Here is a 12,641-nt window from a genome sequence, read left to right as displayed (position 1 = left end):
GCGAAAGTCAAGCTGACCCCCACCGTAGTATCTGTTAAGCGCCGGTAGGTGGTGACGAAGCGCCAGAGAACCACTTTGGCTTTTATAGAGAACAACGAAAGGCTTGATGTGAAATTGGCATCATCGTAAGTATTTAGGTGTTGGCATGATAACGACTGAAGTAACTCGCTACATTTACAGATTTGCCAACAAAGCCTTCGATAAGAGTCCATATAATCCAAGACGCCCCTGTTCATGAAGTGTTCTATCGAATCTGTTAAGTGCTTAGGCTGGGAAGGACATGCCCCCGCAGTATTCACAAAGTGAGTTTTTATCCTCCCCCACACACATTTTCCTCGTAAAATGCACGATTTTTACGTCTTCCTGTTCAAAATATCACTTTAAGATAGGGTGTGCCTTCCGCATTCCAGTTTGTAAAGTGTGCCTCCAGTTTAACCACCGTAATTCTGATCCCCCAGCACCACCACCACCACTACCAGCCGAGCTTAGAGATGTGATTACACATGCCCACGATTTTCCCAAGACGGAGTTTTTTCTCCACTGATTCTGCCCGTACTTTTTCCATACTTTTTCCATTCAAAATGCAATATTAGGGTATTAGTGTTAGGCTATTCCCCGACTTCAATTTGAACTCTCCAATCCTGATTTGTTCCCACCAATTTCAGTGACGTGGTTTCACCCACACGCTTAGTTGTTAAGACAGGAAAGCGAAAAACAGAAGCCATATTGTCCTTGATGTTTTGTCCTTAATTGTCCTACATATTTGTCGTATGCCATATTCTCTGTAAAAACGACGCAAAAACATCTGAAAATTTCGCATGACATCTCGTACATTGGGATTGAGGTTAAGTAAGCACTGCGTAATAAGGAAAAGTACCGAAGGAAGTCGACAGCAGCCTGACCGCCATGGAGTGTTGAGAAGGTGAGGAGTCCCAAGGTCAGAATTACCGCCGACCTTGTCAAGAGCCGCACGGCCAAGCCACTGGTCATCAAGACAGTCGAGATCAGGGAAGGTCAAGAGGTTCCCAAACAGCAAAGAAATTCATGAAAGCAAAGAAATCCCCTAATGCGCGTGGAGAACACTGGTGCGGTCACCGGCTGGAAACGTAAAGAGAACCGCAAGACGGTTGAATGCGCCCAAACTGACTAGGTCCGCAGCAGCCAGAGCGTTCCAAAATGGATAAGTAAAAAAGCAGCCAAAGTCATGTGATCCGTGACATGGCCAGAAAAAAACGAAAAACGTTCGATCATATGCTTTGTAAGGTTCGTGTGTCGTAACGTGTCAGCCGACTACAGCCTTCCGCTTTGCGGCAAGGCTGTTCAGACACAACCTAAGGCTTTTGATATGGTCTGGGCTCCAACACGGTCAGAGGAATCTGCAGTGTGCGGAAGGACAGCAAGATGGCTTCTGATCTTCTCGCGACTCTCTTAAAACTGTAAAGGTGCAATGAAAGACTACTAAATGCCTGAAATTGGCAGACCGCAGCAACAGCTCGGAGGACTGCTGCTTATCCGATAGCTGGGTTCAGGTAATTGCAAGGGCCCTCAAGATGATTAGAGACATCCAAGACCGTGAACAGACTCCGAGGTGATCAACAGATGCTGTATAATTCAACCAGCTAACTTATTACTGTTCATCCTGCTAGCAAACATTCATTTCATCGCTTAGATGGCCAGAGGCTGTGCAAAACACGCAGCAACCAAATGACCGGTGACCTCACGCGATATGCGTCGGCAGTCCGCCTGGCCGACTGCACCACAAAATGCTCCAAAGATACTTAAAATGCCCGAAATCCTGTACCTTTTGAGACCATTCAGACCAGGGTTTAGATAGCTTTGACGTCCAGAGGGGTGCGAAGGGTTGGGAAGCCGTAGCCCTGAGGAGCAGGCGTTATGTTTCAACGGTTTTGTCGTTGTCGAATTGCTTTAGTTCTTTGGTCACGAAGATCACTGTTCTCTGGCGGCCATTGGTCCATGCAGCAGTAGGTCGAGCTACTCGATCGTGGAGACGAGCTGTCCACTGATCACGGGCGGCGCAAGCGCCTCCTGAAGCACTAAGTTCACTCTGAATGTGCCCTTCCGACACCGTCTGGACTCGAGCACCTTTGGATCATGAACCCCTCCCCTATCTCTTCTCTCCTCTCTCTCTCTTATCTCTCTCTCTCTCTCTCTCTCTCTCTCCTCTCTCTCTCCTCTCTCTCTCTCTCTCTCTCTCTCCTCTCTCTCTCTCTCTCCCCCTCTCTCTCTCTCTCTCTCTCTCTCTCTCTCTCTCTCTCCTCTCTCTCTCTCTCTCTCTCTCTCTCTCTCTCTCTCCCTCTCTCTTCCTCTCTGTAGATCCACCCACAGACCCGTGCACCCCCTTGCCCCCGTCCCAAGCGCGCCCCTGCAGCCCCCCCCCCCCCGCCGACCGCACCGACGGTCGCCCTGTGTGCCGCGTCGGCGCCGGCGCTGCCTTATGGCACCATTTGGCAGCGCGTCCTGGAAGCATGTATCTAATTTATAAATACCTGGTCCGGGGGCGCTGGCGAGGCGGCGGCGAGGCGCGCCTCCAGTCAGTCCGTGGGTGACTGGTGGGTGACCCCGGCGCCGCGCTGCCGCTGACCTCGCGCGACCGGTGACCTTTCGCGATATGCGTCGGCAGTCCGCCTGCTGACCGACTGCACAGCGAGCCCCGGCCCGAGCGCACCGGCCGTGCGCGATGCCCGCGTCCATGGAGGACGGAGTAAGTGGAAGAGCTGTCGGCCCCACGTTCGTGTGTAGAATAGTCGCCGGCGCTGTGCGTGCTGCGTTGCGATGGGCGGCCAGGAGGACGGGTCCAGCTCCATACCCAAGGACAGCTAGCGGTTTTGCGCGCGCTGGTGTCCAGGAGGCAGTCCCGTGCGAGGTCTGCGACCTGGGCCGAGGTGGCAGGTGCTTCACGTCTGGTGCGTCTGTCTCGAGGGGAGCCAGAGGTCGGGTCGAGAGGTGGAAGAGGCTGTGTTTGGTGAGCCTGCGTCGCCCCGAGTTTGTCAGTGACGCTTACGACTTCCAGCGGAACCACGTGTTGAAGAAGCTCTTCACGAGAAAAGTTTGCTGGCGGGCAGGCCTACGGGCAGCTGGTTATGTAGCGGGATGGGAACTCTCCCGTCCCGTTTAGTATGTGGTTATTACAAGGGTGGAAAATAACGCCAATGGAGTGTACTTTTTCCACAAATAATACACCATCTCTTTTGCACTCGTGATATGAGTGATGATGCCATCAGCCGTAGGAGGCCCTGCTATGTGATCTTGAGGGATTCGATGATGGTGCGGGAGTGTTGCAAGCGTTCTTCGACCTTTTGTGAGGATCAGTAACGGCGGCTCCTCTAAGGACTATGGTGGGTCAGGAGGGAAAGACTAGTTTTGCTTGGTTGCGTTTTATCCAATCATACAAAAGCCTTCAAGAAAACGGCAGAGAAGCTTCCCAAATCCACCAGCACTGGTAAAATTACGATAGGTTATATAAGGACATACAGATACTCTACGACTCCCGAAAGGTGTAATGATTTTAGTGGCATTGTTTTCACCACGGTTTCTTAACACAGGCTGGTCAGGCTGAAATGGTGCTGCTGTACCACCTCGCGTCACTTCGATTGGCATACAGATGGCGGTAGTCACAATTTGCCACCCTACTTGGCCGTGTTGAGGTTTGGTCCTCGTTATTGTCGGCAGTGTTGAGCAGATTGCCTTGATTTCCGGTGGGGATGATCCACCCTCACATCTGGCGGTGGTGTAGGGCCAGCCGCCTCAGTTGCCATGGCTGCCGGCCTGACCGTCACATCTGGCAGTGCTGTAGGCCAGCTGCCTCAGTTGCCGTGGCTGCCGGTCTAACCGTCACATCTGGCGGTGGTGTAGGGCCAGTCGCCTCAGTTGCCGTGGCTGCCGGTCTGACCGTCACATCTGGCTGTGGTGTAGGTCAGACGCCTCAGTTGCCGTGGCTGCCGGTCTGACCGTCACAGCAGGCGGTGGTGTAGGCCAGCCGCCTCAGTTGCCGCGGTTGCCGGGCTGACCATCACAACAGGCGGTAGTGTAGGGCCAGCCGCCTCAGTTGCCGTGGCTGCCGGTCTGACCGTCACATCTGGCGGTGGTGTAGGCCAGCCGCCTTAGTTGCCGTGGCTGCCGGTCTGACCACCACATCTGGCGGTGATGTAGGGCCGGCCGCCTCAGTTGCCGTGGCTGCCGGTCTGACCACATCTGGCGGTGGTGTAGGGCCGGCCGTCTGAGTTGCCGTGGCTGCCGGTCTGACCACCACATCTGGCGGTGGTGCAGGGCCGGCGCCTCAGCTGTGGTGGCTGCCGGCCTGACCACCACATCTGGCGGTGATGTAGGGCCGGCCGCCTCAGTTGCCGTGGCTGCCGGTCTGACCGTCACATCTGGCGGTGGTGTAGGGCCGGCCGTCTCAGTTGCCGTGGCTGCCGGTCTGACCACCACATCTGGCGGTGGTGCAGGGCCGGCGCCTCAGCTGCGGTGGCTGCCGGCCTGACCACCACATCTGGCGGCGGTTTGCGTGCCGGTGGCGGCAGCTGGCGGCCGAAGCGACAGACCGGCAGGAGTTATCGCGGATGTGAGCAGTCCGGAAATCCCGATGAATGGTTTGGACTGTACAATACTGTACGAAAGATGATCAGCAAGCAAGGCAGAGGGGGCCGGAATTGACCACCAAATCAGATTGAAACCAACTGATGTGCATTCAGGCAACACAAATTTCTAGTTCGTCTGACATGTTTTCATTTAAGTCAGGGCTTGAAGAAACTTATGTAAACTTTAAAGCACTGGAATGGTGGGCACCTAGGCGTGCGAGATTTGTGTTACAATCTCCAGCCTGTGCTTCAGTGTGCCATAACGGTTCTTCAGCATTGTTCCAACGCTATATTCTCTGCTTGTGATGCGGCGTGGGACAATGCCACCGTTGGGCAGACCTCAATTACTTTCAATTTTCGTTTCTATGTTTGTCTTGATTGAGTTTGCTCTGAAACTTCTGTGGTTTACCTTCTGCAGCCGTTGCTAATAATCGAATATCTGGTATTAAGGAAACAGACGTTCTCGTTCACATCCAGCGTAGCGCATACATCCGTTGCATGGCATAATACTTTTTCCGCCTTGAATAGCCATTGTCGTCCAGATACAGGGACGGAGAAATAACGCACCATCACGTTCCTGATACGCTTCTAACACGTTTGACACGTTTCTCCGTCCTTCATTTGCTATGAATCCTTTCAACGTCGCGTACGCAATCCACGTGTTGGAGCCGATGCCGATCGGTACGTTTTTGCCTAGGGCGTTCCTCTACGCTCGGTATCACTGCAAGGTCCGCTGGAGCTATCTCGGGAACATTTGGCTCCACGCCTGGGGCGTAATTATCTCCCGATCTGGACCAGTGGGGCACTGGGTTCGGTGCTTTCGCAATAAGTTGCACCTGTCGTGAAACCCGATGTCGATGAATTTATCGCTGAGAACGACGGACCAGCTGCTCAGATGCTGAAACTATAAGCATGTCGATCGCTGGGTGATCAATATGTGTTTGCTTTTGAGCACGTAATGATATCATAAGCTTCGATACAGACTAGCACTTGGCAGGATATGTGAAAACATATTGGAGTCAACATTACAAGTACATTGAGAGAGGGGCGTGGTGCTGCGGTCGATCAGTTACCATGGATTGTGAGAGGTCATCGGACTCGAGTTTGAATAACTTGCCAGCGTTTTGTGTGCCGTACTAGGGTACGTCAGAGACAAAATCATTATTTACATCCCACGCGTGCATTGCAAAATCATGAAAGGTCTGTGAAGAGAGGTCCTATCCATCGGAAAGCCAAATATTGCCAACGAGCCTGCATTATCAAAACCAAGGTCAGTTGCCCTTGGCGTTGTTCTGTTGTGGTGCCAAGGAGTGAAACGTGACAGCTATGTGGGTCTGAAAGCGAACGAGCGAACGATCATGTTGTGTGTGATCAGGTGTGGGCGTCTGAAAGCACGTGTAGTTGCGTCCAATCAGAGAAGAGTGTGAAGGCTTTTCGGAGGTAGGAGCGCACTACACTGATCTTGTGCTGGTCGGGGCATTGGCTTGTGGCACTGAGGCATCACTTGGTTTTCCACGTCGTGGCTCATGTAGGCGTTGGCAAAAAGCGATCCCAGGGGGACGTGGACCATCCGTTCCCCTTGGTCTTCCCTGGGACCGCTTTTTGCCAACGCCTCCACGTGTCAAGTGGAAAACAGTATCCTTCGAAATGCATCCCTCCGTACCGCATTTTACGCACGATATGTCGTTGACGTTTTTATTAACGCCAGTCACGGAAGCCAACTGATCGAACCAAAAATGCGACGGAACAAGCTTCAGTTCTCCCATTCACCTACGAACTAAGAGTCACTAACCGCATTCCATTTTTAGACATAGACATTACTGCTGACCAATAACGATTCGTGACAACAGGTACAAAAAGCCAGTAGATGCTGAACGATTCCTCAGTGCCACCAGCGAGTGCCCCGACCGGTACAAGATCAGTGTTGTGCGCTCCTACCTCCGAAGAGCCTTTACACTCTGCTCTGATTGGACGCAACGCAACTATACAGTGAGCTGCAGCGCATCAAACGAGTCATGAAAAATAATGACTACTCCAATAGTGTCGACCATGAAACTCATCTTTATGACGCGATATCAAACTGAAGCTCACGCTATCGGACATAAGCCAAATCCAATTAAACTGCTCTATCAAAATCAAATGCCTGATAGCTATATGACAGACGAACGTATCCTCAAGGAAATAACGTCTGACAACCTCAAGCCAGTCAACCAGGACAAGACAACACTCACTATCAACTAAAAAAGCAGGAAGGTCACCCAGCTCATCACAGAAATAATCTCACGGCCAGATTTGACCCATTTAAATAACATAATGTGCAATCATACTATCTTATTGTCACCACTACCACACTTTCAAACTGGTTGACGATGCAGTTGGCTGACGGTGCTCCAAAAGAGCACATGGTAACACTCGGCTGGAACATCACCAGAGACGACCTCATCAGAAAAACCATAATCATCACATGATCATCAAATCGGGGAAGCTTTATGTTCTGGAGGCTGTCACGATCAAAACATCGCCACCGAAGTGAACAACCAAACCAAGGCCACATTCATCCCTCACCCTATTAAGGGACGATCGATGGCATCGGTAGATGTTGTATCTTACAATTCGCCACATGTTTTGCCGCTTAAATTCTCAAGATCCTAAAAAAGTCAACCACATAATTTAAAATCTGCACAATTCGACGATCGAACTAAACAAGATAATGTCGAATTGTTGTACACTACTGATTATACCTAACTAATCTGTAATTATATATTCGTCGCTTATATTTTGTATTTGTATACCTTCGAAGATGGAATACGTAGTTTCAAAACGTCAGCCCAACCAATAGATGCCAAACATCGGCGAATTTATTTCAGTGTCTATGATAAACAAACAACCGGAGTCAGAAAACTAGAGCAAGTGCAGAAAAGCTCATTAAGTTTAAATGCTCTTACGCCAAGGTATTTAACAACACGTGTGTACGTATATATATATATATATATATATATATATATATATATATATATGCACTGGTCTTATTTTTATAACATCATGCCAGAGGTGAGCTGTGTGGGTCTCTTCGCCACCGCTGACTGAGGGATGCAAGGCCGCTGTCGGTTTGCCAACGCTCCGTGCACGTCAGCGAACCTAGCGCTCTTAAGCGCAGCGAAAGCTACGAGGCTGCTCCGGCACATTTTCGCAAAATGTGCAATACTTACAGCCGGAACTGATGTGGCAATGTCGGCGATGACTTCGCAGCGGAACACAAAGAAACCGCAGGCAGCTTCGCCGCTTTGTTGCTGTTCCCCTCATGACGTCATATCAGTGGTGAGCCGCGTGGGTCTCTCCGGCGCCGCTGAGTCAGGGCTGCAAGGCAGCTGTCGGTCTGCCGGCGCCCCGTGCGCGTCAACAAACCGCGAGTGAAGCGACGCTGGCTGACCAGGATCCCATGCGCGATCCTGGGGCAGTTGGCTCGATCAAAAGACGCCTGAGGCGGGACTCATGCGGCGTAGAGTTTCCGTAAAACAGTCATTGTAAGACCTACCTGCATGAGGTCAAATTATTTAATTCAGGCATTTTTCGGGACGTGGCGTGGAACGCGGTATTTGGGGCGTCAGCGACAGTCCATCGCAGTCTGCTGTCGTCCGTGCAAAGAGTCATGCACCCGGAGGTGTGCACGGTGTGAAGACAAGTGCAGTATCGTCTATGATGTGCTGGCTAAATCCCAGTCTTTTGAACTAAATACCGTCGCACTGATCATAAGCCAAGTGACTTGGCAACCATGGGTGGTGACGTGTGAACTATGCCTGAAGCCCTTTATCATCATGGGGATCTTGGCACTTCCGGGATATGCATTCAAGCGTTCGGACACAGAAGATTCGCGGCCGACTGCTACTGATGAGTGGCTGCACTTTGTAGCGATGCCTTTGATGTCGAAAGACTAGTGTAGCGGTCTCAACGAACCCCTTAGTAGTATAAGCAAACCCGTTAGTGGCCTCAGCGAACCCATTAGCGGCCTCAGCGAACCCCTTAGTGGCTTCAGCGAACCCCTTACTGGCCTCAGCGAACCCATTAGCGACCTCAGGCTCCTAGCCTGAGCGGAACTGATGCATGCCTTGAGTCTCTGGAATGTTTTGCGCCTACACCTAACAATGGTTGATTGTAGCTTATGCCCATCCTACCATATCCTCATAATCCTCCGCTGCAGCCACATCAAACACTTCGCATTGCTCTGCGCGGCCGTGTAGACCATTAATTACTCGTTTTTACTGACCTCTGATCTATAATGACCTACCATCAGTCTCGTGACCCGGCACGTCTTGGATTCTTCCCCAGCCGCGACCTCCTGAAAGGGTGAAAGAAGCTCCATTCGTTATCTTAGGAACTGGTTGACGGATTGAATGCAATTATATGACGATGGATAGCTCCGGTCAGTCTCGACAAGGAAAAGCAAATTTTTTTTATTTTTTATTTTTTTACCTATTCATATAGCTGTGATCATCGCAGACCATGACGATGTCACGCTTATTCCAATTTCTCCGACCGTCGGGACCTTCTGGAACACATATCAATGGTTATGTAGTTTTTAACCCGAATCGAACAAACAAATGGTCTGCTTTGGCGCGTCAGAACATGTTATAACATCATCAAAATTTGTCGTGCAAGGTCTAGTCAGGTGAAGGTAAGGTCGGCTCGTTGGATACGGCTGTCTGGCTCTGCCGTGCGACAGGACCTACACTGACCTACGATGGCCTACTCCGTGGCCATTAATTTTGAAATTTGGATGATGGTTTGGATGTAGGATGCAAAGACTCGTAAGAAACAGCGATACGACAGCTCTGGTTCGAAAGTTTTGGGCTTGCTCCGCATGACCTCCTGCGATGAATTGGCGTTACATCGCATTGCATGATTGGCACTAAGTGGTGCGTGCGAGACTGATACATTGCGTGAAAACTATCCGAAGCGAGAAACACACCGCAAAGCTCTGCCTGCGTAAGCGCGAATTGTGTGCGGACTTCCATTATGACGCTATACAACTCAGTTACTGGTCTCGGCGCGGAAATGATTGTTCGCCAGAAGGTTTTAAATCAATCTACCAGTAGACGAATACACAAATTCGATGAACCTGCCGGGAGCGGCTCTTTGCATATTCGAGAAACTCGGACCGGATATTGTTTACCAAATGGTTACCGATTTTAGCAATCTCACTACTTATTGCAAACTGTTCGAGTTTTGTGCGTGCACTCTTTCTCAGCTCACAGTCCCACTGACGTATTCATTTGGTTCTCATTTGAACGTGCGTACTCATGCCATGAGGCTCTCAACAATATATACGCTAGATGCCGCCCCTGCAGTCCCCCACAAGGTCATGAGAATACGATGTTCCAGACATTCCAGATCTTTTCTGTTTGTTAAACGATCCAGGATATTGCGTCGCATCGAAGGCAGTGTGTATTGCCGAGGGCTGTTCTGTTGTAATTGGAACGCGGTGTTTACGTCTACAGGCGTGACCGAGAAGTGGGAAACAGTCAAGTGTAGGGCTTCCTTGCCAGCAGGGGCGTGGGAGAGAAGAGCCGAGAGAAAGTGCCTATAGATGGCACTAATGGGCCAAGCAACGAGTATTTTCTCTGTAAACTTGATGAAGTGGATCAGTTGACCCATTGGTCCCTTTTGGTCTGATGATGATGAAATGCGTTAGTCAATATGCCGATACCATGCGTACTCGATCATCGCGCACGCTTTAAAAAGATGCTTCTGCGTAATCTGACTACACCAATGATTTCTGGCAAGACAGGTAGCTACGTCACCGGCCGAGCAGCCGCCTCACATGACCAGGGGCACGGCTCCGATAATAGACGCACGTATGTCAGCAGGCCTGTGCAGTCTATGCTCCATACCGATGCAACATGCCAGATGTGACTTGCGCTTTCAGCTACCCCACTGCGAGAGTATAAGGGACCCCCGTAGGTGGGGAATTCCTGTGCGTAAGGGGAGTCTGGCTGGGTCGGGATACTTGCGCAATACCTTTGTAATGATGGTTATTTGACACACACTTGACGGCGGTTGTATGCAACATGTGTGTTTTTCTCTTACCTTTTCTTCACTTTGGTCACACGAATTAAGTTAGTCCAACGAATAATCTTGCCAGCTCCGGACATATCTTTGAAATAGACGGATGCTGGGTTAGACAGAGGCCATGTAGCTCCATCCCATGCGTTAACTGAAAGGCTTCTGGCGCCAAACTGCTTCCACTTTTCCTTCCAGCGCTGAAACCTCGCTGCTGAGGCGCCGAAGCCTGCGGGTGCGCGGGCGGGAGTGGGAACCGAGGTGACCGAGACCGCGTATGGTGCCGGTGCGGCTGGCCGCGCAAACGCGCCTGCTCGCGTAGGCTTGCAAGGGTGCATGGAGTCCTGTGCAAAGGTGATGGGAGAGTGGATGCTGACGGACACTGAGGAGCCTTCTATTTGTGCGAACGGGACAGCCCCCTACGTGTTTATGACCTGCCAAGTTGGATTCCGAGCCGCCAAAAAACTGACTAAAATGTGCTTAGCATGGCAGGGAGCTGTGTTTCGGAGAACGTGAATTTCCCCAACGAATTTAGAGAAATCAGCTCGCTCGCTATGCTCGCATTTATTGTGCTAGACGATAAATTTTGCCACACGATGCATTTTGTCCCACTCGCGGATCAGTGGGCTGGCTTAGGCTGTTCCGCGTCGTCACCAAGCATTGCGGAACAGACGACATCAAGTCCGCTGACCAGACGATAGCTGCTGCCGTCTGGCGTTGGAAGGTCGGACTAACAAGATAGCGTGCGGCTGCTGCTGAGCAGGCAGCCACTTGGCTCTTTTCCTGTTGATGGCTGACGCATTCGGACGACACCTTGTTATCTCAGCGTAGTTATGCTGACCCTTTAGACCCTGTTTTGCTGAGATGGCCTTCATTCATTCTGTCTGCTATGGCAACAAATTCATGTTCTGTTGGTGGTTACGAGGCAACGAAAAAAAGTGGATGCTGGATACCCGCGATCATGGAGATTGTTCAGCTGACTGCATGGTACGTCCCTTGGCACGCAACCTGTCCGGGCCGAAATAATAAGCACTCATCATCCAAGGGCTTGAGTGTTGTAATCTCGTCTAGTTGATCAGTTCGTTTATCGTTTGCAGCAAGCTCGGGACGACCGCAGCAGGGCACATCACGGGGACGTTAAGCTCGCCATTCGGAGCACAATTAATGTAGTTGTAATTAAACTGATGGTCTTATCTGGCGACGTGCACAGGAACCTGGTTCGTACCATAGAATGTCATGACATAACTGCTGATGTGATGTTCGTTTGAGACGGCTTTCTTCTCTGCAAAGTCACCTTAGTGCGCCTGTTCCCAATGTGGAATGACGCTCGCCCGCCCGACCACTCTTTCTCCCGACGGTTACTCCCGCCCAGATGTACCCGCGCGGCTGTCGAGAGCTTCTGCACAGCTGCGTCTCGTCACCCGCATTGGTCAGTCGCCTCCTCGTGCCGTCCACCGGGCGCCGGCACCGCGCCCCGCCCTGGGTCGCCTGCTAACGCCCCTCTCCCCTCACAGCCAGGCGGACGGCCTGGCGCCCACGTTCGCCAAGAAGCCGACCATCGAGCAGGCGCCCGACGGCAAGCGACTGACGTTCGCGTGCCGCGTGCTGGCCGACCCCCGGCCGACGCTCTCTTGGTTCCGGGATGGAGTACAGGTGCAGGACTCCGCCCGGCACAAGGTACGTACCGCCGTCTTACGCTGCCCGCCGGTGATGGCTTCCCAGCGGCCCACGTCCGCTGAGTTAGCGTCGCTCGGCCGTGCGTGACGTCATGGTTTGCTGGGAAGATGAAGCAGGCTGGATGGTTCTCCGTGATATCGTATTTTGCGATAGCTTTTGCAGCACAGTTCTCGCCTGCTCCAAATGTAGATATGTGGAGTGGAAATCATCGAGCAGGTGACTGTGGGAGGCCTTGTGCAGAGTGAGATCGGCGATGTGATTGAAGGTGTGAGCGCCATCACCACGCAGGCGATGCCTAAACGTAAGTGA

General features: G+C 51.6%; 2 protein-coding genes across 2 annotated transcripts in view; both read left to right on the top strand.

Moving 5' to 3' along the window:
* Positions 1-12,641, top strand: part of LOC119092326 (twitchin) — an 18,387-nt gene extending 5,746 nt beyond the window's left edge. The window contains exons 6-7 of the mRNA XM_037215291.1: positions 12,170-12,332; positions 12,621-12,641. Of these exons, the coding sequence (XP_037071186.1) occupies positions 12,170-12,332; positions 12,621-12,641 (184 nt within the window). The remainder of the gene's footprint in view (positions 1-12,169; positions 12,333-12,620) is intronic.
* Positions 2,581-12,641, top strand: part of LOC119092325 (muscle M-line assembly protein unc-89) — a 31,114-nt gene continuing 21,053 nt past the window's right edge. The window contains exons 1-2 of the mRNA XM_037215290.1: positions 2,581-2,722; positions 12,170-12,332. The gene's annotated coding sequence lies outside the window, so the exon portion shown is untranslated. The remainder of the gene's footprint in view (positions 2,723-12,169; positions 12,333-12,641) is intronic.

This window comes from Pollicipes pollicipes, unplaced genomic scaffold, assembly GCF_011947565.3.
Source record: "Pollicipes pollicipes isolate AB1234 unplaced genomic scaffold, Ppol_2.1 Scaffold_3447;HRSCAF=4054_pilon_pilon_pilon, whole genome shotgun sequence".
In the NCBI taxonomy this organism is placed as follows: Eukaryota; Metazoa; Arthropoda; class Thecostraca; order Pollicipedomorpha; family Pollicipedidae; genus Pollicipes; species Pollicipes pollicipes.
The sequence above is the reverse complement of the archived record's forward strand: the minus strand, read 5'-3'. Positions and strand labels throughout refer to the sequence as shown.